The sequence below is a fragment of the Lontra canadensis genome, unplaced genomic scaffold, assembly GCF_010015895.1.
Source record: "Lontra canadensis isolate GAN:19392208 unplaced genomic scaffold, GSC_riverotter_1.0 scaffold26, whole genome shotgun sequence".
NCBI lineage: Eukaryota > Metazoa > Chordata > Mammalia > Carnivora > Mustelidae > Lontra > Lontra canadensis.
This window is the reverse complement of record NW_022631020.1, coordinates 20,478,226-20,493,594: the sequence shown is the minus strand read 5'-3', so window position 1 is coordinate 20,493,594 and position 15,369 is coordinate 20,478,226. Positions and strand designations below refer to the sequence as shown.

At 40.3% G+C, this 15,369-nt stretch overlaps 1 protein-coding gene across 4 annotated transcripts in view; it reads right to left on the bottom strand.

Moving 5' to 3' along the window:
* Positions 1-15,369, bottom strand: part of TBC1D4 (TBC1 domain family member 4) — a 186,701-nt gene that overhangs the window by 66,736 nt on the left and 104,596 nt on the right. For 3 of the 4 annotated variants that reach the window (XM_032864248.1, XM_032864249.1, XM_032864250.1), the window contains exon 2: positions 1,210-1,797. In XM_032864248.1, coding sequence (XP_032720139.1) covers positions 1,210-1,797 — 588 coding nt within the window. Of the gene's footprint in view, positions 1-1,209; positions 1,798-7,786; positions 7,806-15,369 lie in introns of those variants that run through there. The other variant, XM_032864251.1, reaches the window with a different exon arrangement.

Sequence of the window (15,369 nt, the reverse complement as noted above, 5' to 3'; positions counted from 1 at the left end):
TGATCTTAATTTATAAGATATAAGAAACCATTCTGTTCATTCAACACGATCATCTTTTTAAAAACATGCTCCCTTTCTTCAAGATCTCTAAAAACACCAATTATTTAACCATAACTTATAATCACACTTCCTCACAAATGGTCAACAAAAACATAATATTTGCAGTTGAGCACATTAGACTTTTTAAAAATCCACAGCCAGGGAAATTAACATCAATCACTGTGGCAAGCTAAGAAAATAAATACATCTGAGAGCCTCAAAATGAGAGGCAGCTCCGTCAGGGGATCACCCAAGAAAAGCCTATGGATACTTTCACTACATGCCTAGAGTTATCAAAAGCAAAACAGGACAAAACAAAAGAACCTACAGACTTCTGATAAGCAAGTATTACACACCGGGACTGTTTATCAAGGTACGCTGTGGAATTTCCTACTCAAGTCTCTTTACCACAGGATAAAAGGACGGTCCCTTATTTTTTTTCCCCCAAGAAAACTCAGACCTTACAAGCTGAGGACTTAAAGAAACTCTCGAGGGCATTGTTTTGACTTAAGTTCTTTAAGGTGGAACCTGACATTTTCTGTATCTTGTACAAACTCAAAAACTACTTTTTTAATTAAGATGCCTCTTTTAAACCTACAATATAGCTTGTACGCCATTATTTTAGCAACGGATCCTGTAAGTTGTCAAGCTCAGGGTGTTTCTTTAACTTTCTTCTTTTTGTGGAACAGCATCTGAAAATACACCTAGGAGTCTCTAGACTTTTCCTTCTCTAAAGAAAACTTTGTCTTTCTCCTCCATGCCTATCACACTTTCCCAGATTATTCACGTGTTTAAATCCTCTGCAAGGCACAACATCTATGTAGACATCTAGACACAACACACATCTATTTAAGAACCAACCTAAGGCGAATGCTGGTGATAGGGTAATCTATTTAATTGCTTCTTTCTCCGTCTCTCCGTGCCCTGTTCCCCCACTTGCTAAAAATCCACATTCTGTGTCTGCCTCTGGGACCTTCCCTGCTTTCCTTTGCTATTCTCTCCATCTGCCCTCCCTGCTAGCCTTGGCCCGGGTTGGGGGCGGGGGCGGAGAGGGTGCTGGACCCACGCAGAGCGCGGGAAGGGATGGGGAGGGGCCGGCACGGGCTGCATCTAATTAGCAAACCCTGTGCGAGCGGAAACCAGCCCCGCCAGCGCCCCGCCTGGCAGCACCTGGAACAGCATCGTCCTGTTCTTCTCGGAATCCGAGGGTTGTACGTGACTCGGCGCGCTGGCATGTCTCCTTCGGGGCAGTGGTTTTTGGCTGTTCTCGTGAACTTTCCTTTGCAAGACTCCGGTGACGCTGCTGCACCGAGACCGGAACTCCTGCTGTTCATCAAAGCCAGAATCTTCCAAAATCCGCTCTGGGAAGCCAGCTCGAGAGCTGGGCAGCCCCGGCTGGCTGGCTGTGGCCGGTAAGGTTGGCAGGATGTCAGGGACGCCATCCCCTTCCTCGGACAGGATGTCAGAGGCTGAGCAGGGGGCCGTGGCCTCGAAGACCCCCGGGTCATCACCCGCGTCCGCGCCGCACTGCTCGCCCTGGATCTTCAGGCGCTGCTGCTCGTGCAGGCTGAACTTCTCCATGCAGTCGTCGATGAGGCTCGAAGGAGCCTTCTTGTGGGTCACCGTCACCTTCCCGCAGTACAGGACTTCGAACTTCTGAGAGTTGTAAAAGGCATCCTCGTTGTCTTTGCTGGCTTTGGCATCCTCTTTCATGGCAGCTTTCGATAACTGCCTTATGCTGCTGATCACATCGGGAACCTGGAAAAGAATTGAAATTCCGCATTTCAGTTGAATGTTTAGAGATAATTTAGAGATAAATATTTAGAGATAAACTTGCTGCTATCACACAGGATGCATTCTCATCCTAAATGATAACATACAGAAAGTAAGAGTCAACCCCGTATAGGATAAAGGATAAACTTAAGTTACACTGTCAGACATAAATGACTTAAAGGTAAGATAGAAATTTAATATAAGTATTATACTTCCCCATTTTAAATGCATTGGTTTCCCGAAAACAAAACTGTGAGGCTAAATAGGCCACTGCCAACCTTTAATAAATCATAATACATCCTTTGAGTACTTTGAAGAGTTGTTATAAGGGGTCAGAGGTCTTTTAAAAAAATTAAGATTAAAAAAAGTATATGCTAACACATATCAACCAGGACTGAAAAAAATAAATAAATGCAAAAAATAAGTAAAAGTTATAAGTGTCAGCTGAAAGGAACCGAAGTTTCAACAACAAGGATACAATAAATTTTCTGGATAAAGAGAATAAGATCCAGACACTCCTCATCTGCATTAGCCTTCAGAAAAAATGCAAATGAAAACCACAGTAAGATACCATTATACACCTATTAGAATGGCTAACATCAAGAAGACAAAGGCCTGCTGGGATATGGAGCAACTGGAACTTCCGTACATGATATATGCAGAGATATGAAATGGCAAAACCACTTTAGAAAATCTTTTGGGAGTTTCTCAGGAGGTGAGCGTAGACCTATCTCATGACCCAGCAATTCCACCCCTAGAGATTTGCTAACAGCCCTGAAAACATATGTCCACACAAAAGCTAGTCCACAAATATTCCCAGAAGCCTAAGTCACAATACTCAAAACAACCAACCCAAATGTTCATCAACATGTGAATACTTACTAACCATCAGGGAAATGCAGATCAAAACCACAATGAGATATATCATCTTACCAAATGGTTATCATCAAAAAAGACCAGAAGTAAGTACTGGCAAAGATGTGGAGAAAAGGGAATCCCCATGTTGTGTTAGTGGGAACGCACACTGGTGCACTTAGTATGGGAAACAGTATGGCGTTAACTCAAAATATTAAAAATAGAACTATAATATGATCCATCAATTCCATTTCTGGGTACATATCCAAAGGAAACAAAATTACTATCTCAAAAAAGGTATCTATTCCGGCCTATTCACTGCAATATTGTTAACAATAGCCAAGACATGGAAACAACCTCAGTGTCCCTCCACAATGAACAGATAAAAAATATACAGAGATACATAAGTGTACAATGCAATATTATTTAGTCATAAAAAAGCAAACCTGCTTTTTGCAACAACATGAATAGACCTCAAGAGCATCATGCTAATTGAAATAAGTCAGAGAAAGGCCAATACTGCGTGGCCTCAGTTATATGTGGAATTTTTAAAAACTGAACTCATAGATCGAGAAAACAGATCGGTGGTTGCCAGGGGCAAAGGAGGTGAGGGGGCTTCTGGAAATGGTCAAAAGGTACAAACTTCTAGTTATAAGTTAAGTTCTGGAGACTTCATATACAGCATGGTGGCTTTAATTAATAATACTACATTGTTATTAGTTGCTAAGCAAGTAGAATTAAATTAATTGAAAGTTGCTAAGCAAGTAGATCTTAAAAGCTCTCATCACAAGAAAAATACCTGTAACTATGTGAGGTGAGTGATGTTAAACTGATTTTGTCAATCATTTCCCAATATGCACATGTATCAAATCATTATATTGTACACCTTGACCTAATACAACCTTGAATGTCAATTCTATCTCAATAAAACTGAAGGAAAGAGCAGACAGACAAAATGTGGTACATTCATACAATAGAATACAAATAATCATTTCTTACTTGGTTTACTACATGAACCTTTTAACTGGTGTCCCTTGCCTCCTTCAATCTACTCTCAAAAGCCAGAAGGAGGCTTTTTAAACTGAATTAGAATCCTTCTTAAATGTCATGTTACTTACCTGTAAATCCTCCAAGCTGCCCATTTCGTTAAGAATAAAAGATCCTTACAATATCCTAAGGACCCATGCCATCTGCATTTGACATGTATGTATTAAATACGCACCACGGCCCCATGTCTTCTATACGACCTCTAGTCAACCTCGATTTTCATCTTGTCATCCTAACTCCACTTCCTATGACTTTACTCCTAAACTCGCTCTCACTCTATTGCAGCCACACTGGCCTCCAAGCTCTTCCTGGAACATGCCCCACTCTCCTCCCTCAAGGGCTCTGAGCTCCACACTCCTCTCCCAGTTCACTGCATGGCTCACTCCCTCATCTCATTCAATCCATGTTCTAAGGCCACCTTGTAAGGCAGCAAGCACTCCCCATCCCAAAACACACACATTGCCAACATGCCCTGGGTTTTTTTCCCTACTTCATAACTCTCTAACAGCACTTACCTCTTTTAACATCTTGTATAATTTATTTGCCAGAAAGTAGACCCTAGGAGGGCAGGGATTTCTGTCTTTTGTGTTTTGTTTTCATTTTTTTCCTTGTATCCCAGGACCTAGAATGATTCCTGGTACAAAGTACATGCTTACGTTGGCCAAAGGAGAAAAAAAAAAATTGGGGGTGGGGGTAATTCTTATCTTTGGAAAAAAGATTATATTCAGGATTATTTTACATTTAGGCATATATGGTATATCTTCAAATCTTCTAGCATCAATTCTGAAGTGGGAACTTCTCTTTCTCATAATTATTTGAGCTATACTGCCAGAACACTCACAGTTCAAATTCATAAGAATTTCAGCTTGCTGGTCAAGTACTTCGTATGAAAGAATAAAGTCCAAATGCTGTAGTTTCAGTGACTACCCTGAACACCTGACCTGTCTCGGGAAAGAAGTCAGATGTTTTTAGTAACCCGTGACCAGCAAACTTAGCCCTCTGTCACTTATTTATTTAGCCTTAATATCTGACAAGGGCCAAAGCTAAGGAGGGTGAGCTACATATGCAACCCTAAAAAGCAAAATGATTCTGGGGCTCTTCGGTAGCTCAGCTGGTTAAGCGTCTGCCTTCAGCTCTGGTTCTGATCCCAGGGTCCTGAGATCAAGCCCTGTGTTTGGCTCCCTGTTCAGCAGGGAGTCCACTTCTCCCTCTCCCTCTGCCCGCCGCAACACCTCCTTGTTCTTCTTTCTCTCTCTCTCTCTCTCTCAAATAAATAAACAAAATCTTAAAAAAAAAAAAAAAGGCAAATGATTCTAGTGGCTGTTGGGCAAAACCCTAAGAGAGATGAATGCCTTCCCCTCACTAACCATATTTCATGAAATACTTTTCCATCTAATTTTGCAACCCAAATGTTCCTAAATTTCCAAAGTGTCTCTGTAGACTGAAGAAGCATTATCTGTAGGATGTTTTTTTGAACCTGCAGAATGTTGCTCTTGTTATAAATATGCAAACTATTATTAGGGTTATATTCTATCATCAAGACTACAAAGTTAATTCAACCTTCCGTGTGTCAGTTCCTCTCTATTCCACGTTTGTCTGCTTTCCCTACCATTACATTGAGAGCTCTCCTACATGAGGAACTGATGAGGCATTGGATTTCTAGAGTCTTACTGACACCTCCCGTGACCAGAGGCAAAGGCTTAGTACCTCAGTGTAATTCAGTTACTGACCCAGTTTACATAAGCAAAGCTTATCATCTTGCCTTAGCTGGGTTGGTCATTTCATCTTCCAATAATCTGAGCTGTTAACTGCATCATGACACCCTCCCTCAGGTCACAACTGTCAACAGCTTTCAGCGACCTGGGATGCAGAGGGGTTCCACCTACAGAACCACAAACTCCAGCTCTGTTTCTGAGTCTCATTGAAAGCACACATAAACCATTATACAGCTCCTGCCCCCACACCCGGAGCCCACACCAGGAAAGAGACACTGATAAAGTAAGGTCAGTAAAATATCCATAGTGGGGAAATGAGTTTTTAGAGAAACATGAGAACCTATGAGGCATTTCATTTGAGGGGCCAATCAGAAGCAGCACAAGAAAAACAAAACTTGGTCCGGTACTTGCACATACATGTGATATTTTGGGAAAACGGCACTGTCCCCTAGGACAGTGTTAACTGACACATTTATATATACATTTCTATGTTTTTGAATCAATTTGAGTCTTTATATGTACTGCATCTTTCAACATCTCTTTTCTCTCCCTCTACTATTAGACTATAAACTCTTTTTTTAAAAAAAGATTTTATCGGGGCGCCTGGGTGGCTCAGTGGGTTGAGCCTCTGCCTTCGGCTCGGGATGTGATCTCGGGGTCCTGGGACCGAGCCCTGCATCGTGCTCTCTGCTCTGCGGGGAGCTTCCTTCCCCACCTCTCCTCTCAGCCTACCTCTCTGCCTATTTGTGACCTCTGTCTGTCAAATAAATAAATAAAATCCTTAAAAAAAAAAAGATTTTATCTATTTATTTATTTGACAGAGAAAAAGAGAGAGAGAGCACAAGAGAGCAAGCAGGGGGAGTGACAGGCAGAGGGAGAGGCAGATGCTCTGCTGTGAGCAAGGAGCCCGATGAGATGCAGGGCTTGATCCCAGGAACCCTGGAATCTTGACGTGAGCCAAAGGCAGATCCTTACCGGACTGAACCCCCCAGATGCCCCCATACCACGAACTCTTAAGTGGAGGACTGACTGGTGGTGATTTTGTCCTCACTAGAGCTCTTCAATGTGACCACTGGGAAAGTGTTCTGTTCTCAGAAGAAATTGAGTGACTACTGTCAGGAAACAGAAGTATAAATGGCACGTTTGATACAGGTTTAGAAAATTCCTGTTACTAACTTGAGATCTGGCATCCCCCCAAAGACGGAAAGCCACAAGTTTTCCCTCTGCTCAGTGCTCACCCAGCCAGGAGGTGAGTGTTCGTGTCAGGAATGTCTCTCCAGATGCCATGGAGCACCTCAAACTACACCCTCTAGGTGCAGAATCTAGTTATTCATACTCCAGCTAGGGATAATGTCATGGCTCAGAATCTGACTATGTTGCATGGTAATGCCAACTAAAGGCAAAGTTTTTGTTGTTGTTTTTAACGATTTTATTTATTTACTTACTTATCAGAGAGAGAGCACAAGCAGGGGGAGCAGCAGGCAGAGGGAGAGGGAGAAGCTGACTCCCTGCTGAGCAGAGAGCCCCATATGGGACTCCATCCCAGGGCACTGGGATCATGACCTGAGCCGGAGGCAGACGCCTAACCCACTGAGCCACCCAGGCGTCTCTAAAGGCAAGGTTTTTATTCTGTAGCGCAGCACATAATCTTGAACACAAAACAACAGTGATGAAATCTACCAAATAGAAACTGAGAGGTTTGTATTCTGTCCCCAGCTCTGCCAGGAATCTGTGCTATTCTGCATCCTAGAGCTTCCTCACCAGTCGAAGGGGGGGCTGGGGGGCTAGGGAGATGGTCAATAAGACCTCATCTAGACCCAAATTTCTGTGAGTTTATTTTTGCACCAACGTCAATACAGGAGCAAGGAGATGGAAAACTCATGCTGCTGTTAAACCAGAAATAATGTAAGTCATTGAAATGATCTATTTTCATTAAGGCACAATAGTCAATTCAACAAACAATAAATGAAAGGGCTTTTTTCAAATGTCTCATGATATTAAGAGAAAGCACAGTGCCACCTTAAGCCAGTATGCTGTTGTTACACCTTCAGTGACCTCACTAAAGAATTCAGACTCAAATATCAAAAAGCAGACAACAGCAATTCCTCATTCTAGAGGAGGAAAAAAATTGCCACTAGATCCCTGGATGTCATACTGTGGTCTCTCATTAATTATTATAACTAGTTATAATTAATCATAACTATCAAATATAATTCAAGAAATCCAAGTGTATAAAAATTACACTCCACCTGACTTCAAAGGTAAACAAATTCTACAAGGACCACAAGTGATGTTTAAAGGTCTAAGTAAATTCCGAAGAAAAATCTGGATAGTAAAAAAACACTAGGGAAAGATACCTTTAGTCAGGAAGCCAGCTGAACGACGTTCTCCAAGAGCAGGGAGTATGCCAAACTGATGAAGTCCTGAGTAATTAGCTTTTTAACACACTTAAGAGGTTCTCTCTCTTTTTAAATAAGCCAGCAGTAATTCTGTTGTATTTGTTAAAGTCCGCGCTATCTCTATGCAGCCAATTATGAAAGTTGCCAGGAATAACCGTTATTGCTTCAAAAGTAAAGTATTTCCTGCCTCTGCAATCAGGAAACACACTGATTGTTCAGGACTAAAGAGCAGAAGTTTTAGCTTTCTTTAAAAAGAAACATTTTAAGTTTGATAACCACTGTCTTATGCTGCTTAACTAATCACAAGGGTCTCAGGCTTGTTAATGATGAAAACTAGAGAAGATTAGAGTATGATATCCTTTTTCCACAAAACATTGGCGAACCTCAGTAAACATTTAAAAATGATGAAAATATGAATATGAAAATGAGCTTAAGAAATAAAGCAAAAAAATAACTGGGTAAATTCTTTTACAATCGATAGGAGCTTAATTCCTTGACTCATTATTGATCATTTTATAATAGCTATAGTAGGCACAGAAAAATTTAGATAAGTATGAAAAAAAGGGGGAAAGAATTTTTTAAAAGTAAAGAAAAAAACACTAGCAAACATTTGAAGTAAACCGAAAAGGCTACCTAATGAAAAGAACTAACGATTTAAACTAGTCTCAGTCCAAGAGGGACAGTATAGAAAAGAAATACATTTGCTTTGAAAGTAAGATGTGCCTTTAGGAAGAAAGCAGATTTCCCTTCCAAGTATGTTATATTTACAGTATTAAGGGGCACCCGGTCGGCTCAGTAGGAAGAACATGCAATGCTTGATCTCAGGGTTGTGAGTTCAAGTCCCATGCTGGATACAGAGGTTACTTAGATAAATAAGACTAAAAATAAAAGAAGGTCAGCTCTGCATTTTGAGAAAAAAACTAATTTGGTCATTTAATGTTATAATTTCCATTTGGCTTTCAAAATCTCCTCTTCAACAAATGGAAAGTGATCAGAAGGTATGTCCATGCCATGAAATCACTTATGTTAAAGAAACACTTCCCATTACCTGAAGGCACAGGAGGTTTTTCCAGGACCCGTTACTTTCGAAGCATGGTCTGTGTTGTCGTTTCTTTAAGGTGAGATTATCCGACAATCTCAATAAGAAATAAAACTGATTTTTAAAAACCATCTTAATTTTATCTGAAAGTGCTTCAGCAATTCTTTGTATTCAGTTAAAAATATAAATTATTTTTTTTAAGATTTTATTTATTTATTTGACAGAGATCACAAGTAGGCAGAGAGGCAGGCAGAGAGAGAGAAGGGGAAGCAGGCTCCCCGCTGAGCAGAGAGACGGATGTGGGGCTCGATCCCAGGACCCTGCGATCATGACCTGAGCTGAAGGCAGAGGCTTTAACCCACTGAGCCACCCAGGCGCCCCTAAATTATTATTTTAAGGGAAATTTTGCACAGTAAAAAGAGGTCTGATTATCACTAGGTCTAGATTCAAAATCACTAGAGTAATGCAGGATTTTAAAATCACATAATTTTAAAACTAAAGGTGCCCTAACAGAATCACTGATCCCCACTATCTTGTTTTATAGATGTGGAAGCTACTTACAACAAAAGTTACACCAATAAAGAACGACAGGATGAGATTACAGAATGGAGACTATTTAAAGCCAAAGAAAGCAGAATATCTCTGTGACTTAACATGACAGTCATCCAAGTTGTTTGGTTTTTGAGCCACATGGGCTCGAGTCAAGACAGTTTCCTCTCAGACCAGACTTTACTCCTTAGATATTCTTAGCCACTTTGCTCCAAACTCCTTTCTGGCTCAGCTTTTCTCTAAGTGCAATTTCTTGGTGGTCTCTGAGTTAGCTCAAGCATCAAAGAGGGAAATTCTTAAAACCCTTTTGCTAAATTCTCCCCTCCCATTCTGTCTCCCTGCTCCCGTCACTGAATACCATTGCTAGAAGACAGGGCTTGTGCTTTTATGACTGTTCCAAATTTACAAATGTCCTCAATAGCGGCTGCGTTTGTGCTGGAGGGAAACAGCACGACAAGACAGAAGATGGTGTAGGGGGTAAGAACTGAGATGATGGAAGATTGGCAAGGGCAGTCCTTTCAAATTCCCTTTCAAAAAGTTAAATCATGGGACACGTGGGTGGCTCAGTTGGTTGGGCATCTGCCTTCCGCCCAGGTCATGATCCCAGAGTCCTGGGACTGAGCCCCACACTGGTCTCCTTGCTCAGTGGGGAGCCTGCTTCTCACTCTGCCTTCTGTTCCCCCTGCTTGTGCTCTCTGTCTCTCTGGCAAATAAATACATGAAATTAAAAAAAAAAAAAGTTAAGTCATTACTGAAATGTGGATTTGTCCCTAGTGTGGTATATTAGAAAGTATATAACATGAAGTTAGAGGCCTTGAGTTTAAAGCCCCATTCCAATATCTATTATTATCTGTAGTAAAGACACTATACATCTTTCTCAGACTTTGGTTTTCCACTCATCTGTAAAATAGGAATCGCAATGTTGATTTCAGAGATAAAGTGGGAAAATTCAATGTGAAAATGTGCCTGACCCAGCCCTTGGACCATGAAAGCATTCTATGATGTTTAATGAAATCTACAATGCAAGCAGGATTTATACTGTAAAGAGATGGAAGAAATGGGGAGCTGCTGATAAATTTTATGTATACATACACACACACACACACACACACACACACACACACATGCACTGCCTTCACGAAATTTAAATTGCAGTGGAGGAATATAATAAATAAGTAAAATATAAAGGTTTCTGATAGTGAAAATGGCCAAGGAGAAAAACAGTGCAGGGAAAGGGGACAAAAAAACTTGGAGGGGGAGGCAGAATAGTTGTACTTTCAGAGAAAGGACTCTCTATAAAATATTTGAGTAAAAACCTGAAGTCAGCAAGGAGGTGAGCCATACCGCTATCTAGGAGAGGAATATTCCAGGCAGACAGAATACCAAGTACAAAGGCCCTAAAGGAGAAATGTGCCTGGCGTGTTCAGGGAACGGAGAGGAGCCAGTGTGGCTGGATGGGAGGGAGATTATCAAAGAGGCCACTGTGGGAAACAGGAGGCATGTCAATCATGCAGGGACCTGAAAGGACTTTGGCTTCCACACTTGGTGAGACAGAAAGCCACTGTGGGGTGCTGAGTTAGAGGTTTAAAGGCTCCCATTGCTCTTGTATGGAGAAGAGATGGCCAGGGTGGTGAGCAGGAGCCACTGTCTCCATCCAGGCTGAGCTAACAGTGGTTCACAGTGGAGGGAAGCAAGGGAAGTGGTGAGAAAATGGAAGGCACAGTCAAGATGATTTGTTGATGGATCTAATGTGGCATGTAAGAGAAGGAAAGGAGGCACGAATGAATTTTATGGGTTTTGGCCACAGGAACCAGAAAAAGAGAGCTGCAATGAAACAGGCTGTGGGTGGGGGATGCTTTGGAGAGCAAGAGCTTAGTTTTGGACATGTGAGTTTTGAGCAGCTTATAGGCATCTAAGGGGAGATATATACATGAATGTACATGTCCAAAGCTCAGGGAAGAGGACAAAGCAGATAAAGAAAAACTGGAAGACAATGAGTCTAGATGTCAGAGCCAGGCATAGAGAGCTAGGCAAAGAGAGTATCTCTAGGGACCAAGCCCAGAGGCACACAATGTTTATAGTCTGGGAAATGCAAAGATGTGAGCAAAGGAAAATACAAGACCCAGGTCAAAACCAGGTGGCAATGGTATCCTGAACCAAGTCAGAAAAATTTCCAAGAAGAAAAGAGTAAGCAACATTAAGAGGATAGGTGACTTTGACAATAAGTTTCTAGGGAGGACTTAGGGCAAAGTTCTTACTGGAGTAGTTTCCAAAGAAAACTCCAGGAACAGAATCCAAAACACTAGGTGTAGGAAACCTATCAGGGCAGCAGCTGGAGGTACAAAAAGTGAGTCAAAAGAGGGTTTTCTCATAGATCTAAGAAATGACAACTCCGAGAGAGAACATCCTATGGTGAAAGGGAAACAGATGATCTGGAGGAACAAGACAGAATTGCTGGCCATGTCCTTGAGTAGGCAAGAGGAGGCAGCATCAAGGGCACAATGGAAGAGTCTGAACTGACCCAGGGACATGGACAGTCCACCTCAAAGGGAAAGGCCAACTGTAAAGGTACAGGTGCAGGAAGATGGGGTGGGGGGGCATGGAGAATTTCTCCTCTGACTGCCGCAAGTTCCTAAGCAAAATAGAAGGAATGACCACCAACTGAAGCCATGATGGGGACGAAGATCAGCCGTGTATGGAACCACGATACAATCCGAGGCTGACTATAGGCAAAATTGTGAAGTGAAATTATCTTCAGACCTCTCAGGCCACCCTTTCTATGCTCTGATGATGTTGCATGTGACCCCTACGACCCCTTCATGGGAAAAAACGTGTATTTTAATCTAAGGTTGAACTTGAGAACTCACGTATCAGGCGAAATTCAGGAACCTAATAAAGGATTTCTACAAAAAACCTAAACTTAACATCATAGTTACTGGAAGGTAACACAAAACATTCCCACTAAGATCAAGCACAAGGCAAGGATGTCCCCTCCCACCACTCCTCTTTTTAATATCAGTCCTTGCTAATGCAATAGGGAAGAAAAGGAAACAAAAGGTATAAATTTTGGGTAGGAAGAAATAAGACTGTCTTTGTCCTTAGATGACGTAATTGTCAATGTAGAAAATCTGAAAGAATAAAAAACAAAAACAAAAACAAACAAGCAGAAAACCTCACTCTCCCAGAATAAGTGATTATATCAAGGTTGTAGGATAAAAGGTTCATATACACAAGTCATTTGCTCTCCTATATGCCAGCAATGAACAAGGGGAATTTGAAATTAAAAGAAAATACTATCGACATTAGCAGCCCCCAAAATTAAACACTTAGGAATAAATCTAACAAGATATGTGCAAAGTTTATACGGGAAAAACTACAAAACTCTGATGAATCTAATGAAAGAAAAACTAAATAAATGGAGAGATCATCCATATTTAAGATTAGAAAGACTCGGTATTGTCCAGAGGTCAGTTCTTCCCAACTTGATCTATAGATTCTATTCAATCCCAATCAAAATCCCAGAAACTTATTTTATCGACATTGATAAACTGATTCTAAAATTTATATGGAGAAGCAAACAACTCAGAATAGCCAAGACAATACTGAAGAAGAGCAAAATTGGAAGACTGACACTATCCAACTTCAAGACTTACCGTATAGCTACGGTAATGAAGATAATGTAGTGTTAGTGAAAGAACAGACGAATAGATCAATGGGACGAATAGACAGCCTAGAAATAAACCTACATAAATATAGTCAGATGACCTCTGACAAAGTAGTAAAGACAATACAATGGGGCAAAGATGGATTCTTTAACATATGGTACTGGAACTGGACATGCAAAAAAAAAAAAAAAATTCCTCTAGCCACAGAATACACCCTTCACAAACTCAATGAACTCAAAAGGGATTATATACCTATATGCAAAATGCAAACATATAAAACTCCAAGAGGATAGCATAGGAGATTTAGATGACATTGGGTATAGTGATATCTTTTTAGATACAACATGAAAGAAATAGATACAACATGAAAGAAGAAAGAAAGTAAGTTTAGATACAACCTTTTCGGATACAATATGAAAGAAATAATAAGCTAGACTTCATTAAAATTAAAAACTTCTATTCTACAAAAGACATTATTAGGAAAGCTATAGACTGGGAGAAAATAATTTGCCAAAGACATTCTGCTACAGGACTAGCATCCAAAATATACAAAGAACTCTTAAAACTTAAGTATAAGAAACAAACAACCTGATTTAAAAATGGCCAGAGACCTTAATAAACACCTCACTAAAAAAAGATAAATAGATGGCTAATGTGCATACAGAAAGATTTCACTAGGGAAATGCAAATTACAACAACAGAGCTACCACTACCTAGCTATTAGAATGGCCAAAATCTGGAACACCACCAACACCAAATGCTGGTCAGGACGTGGAGCAAAAGAAATGCTCGTATACTGATGGTAAGAATGCAAAATGGTACAGCGGCTTTGGAAGAGTTTGGTGATTTTTTTACAAGGTAAAAATGCTAGTTTTGAACAAAACTAAACATACTCTTAACTTACTAATAGAGCAATCACTCCTTAGCATTTACTCAAAGGAGTTGAAAACATCTATGCACACAAAAACCGGGGCACAGATATTTATAGAAGCTTTATTCATTATTGAACTTGGAAGCAACCAAGATGTCCTTCAGTACATGAAAGGATAAATTGTGGTACACCCAGACAATGGAACATTATTCATTGCCAAAAAGAAATGAGCTATTAAGCCATGAAAAGACATGGAGGAACCTTAAAGGCATATTAATAAGTGAAAGAAACCAATCTGAAAAGGCTACATGCTTTATGATTGCAACTCTATGACATCCTGAAAAAGGCAAAACTATGGAGACAATAAAAAAGGGTGGGAGGTGACAAGGACGGTAACTGGGCAGAGTACAGAGAATTTTAGGGCAGTGAAAATACTCTGTATGGTATTGTAATGATGGATATACGTCAATATAAACTTGTTCAAACCCAAAGAATGTACCACACCAAGAATGAACCCTAAAGCAAACTATTTACTTTGAGTCATCACGGTGTGTCAATGCAGGTTCATCCTATAGGTAACAAACACACAATTCTCACAAGTCATGCTGATAATGAGGGTAGCTGTATACGTGAGGAGCAAGGGTGTGGAAAATCTCTGTACCTTCCTTTCAATTTTATTCTGATCCCCAAATTAAAAAATTAAGTCTTAAAAAAAAAAAAAAAAAAAAAAAGTCCAATACCATTTGTATTTGCTCTGCGAAACACTAGAGGGAGCTTTCCTACATAAACTAGTTTACCTAAGGTGGGGGATAAAAGGGAAAAAAAATATTAAGTCTTTTTTAATACTAAAAAAAATGCCACTGATTGTAAGACTACTGCTCCCATTCTGACCTACAAAATTAAACACTGGAAAATAAATTAATGGACACTTCAACTGACTGGAAAGTTTGGCAATAAAATTAGTAAGTCTTCAAATAAAAGAATGAAAAAAGGAGAGTATATCAAAATCAGCACTTGATAACCTTGACTCTGTTAGATATTTTCAAACAGGACACAATAAACATAGGAAGAAAGATAGGTCTTGCTCCATTATCATGATACATGAAAGTACAAATGTAGCCATCTAAACAAAATGCTAAAACTGGACACTTAGTAAGTGATCTTAACTTATGAAATGCCCGAAGTAATGAGGGTAGGACTTTTTGAGCAAGGCTTAGTTGAGAAATGGAATGGGCCTGGGGAAAAGAGGGAAGGGAGCAAAGGCCAAACCCAGAGGGACCCGGACATGACGAGCTCTGGCTGAGATCGGTAGATAAAGCTGTAATATTATCAGGAAGAAGAAGAAAAAAAAAAAAAAAAACCAGCATGCCTTTCTCAGAAACCTATTTTTGTCCTGGCCTTCTGTATGACTTCAGAT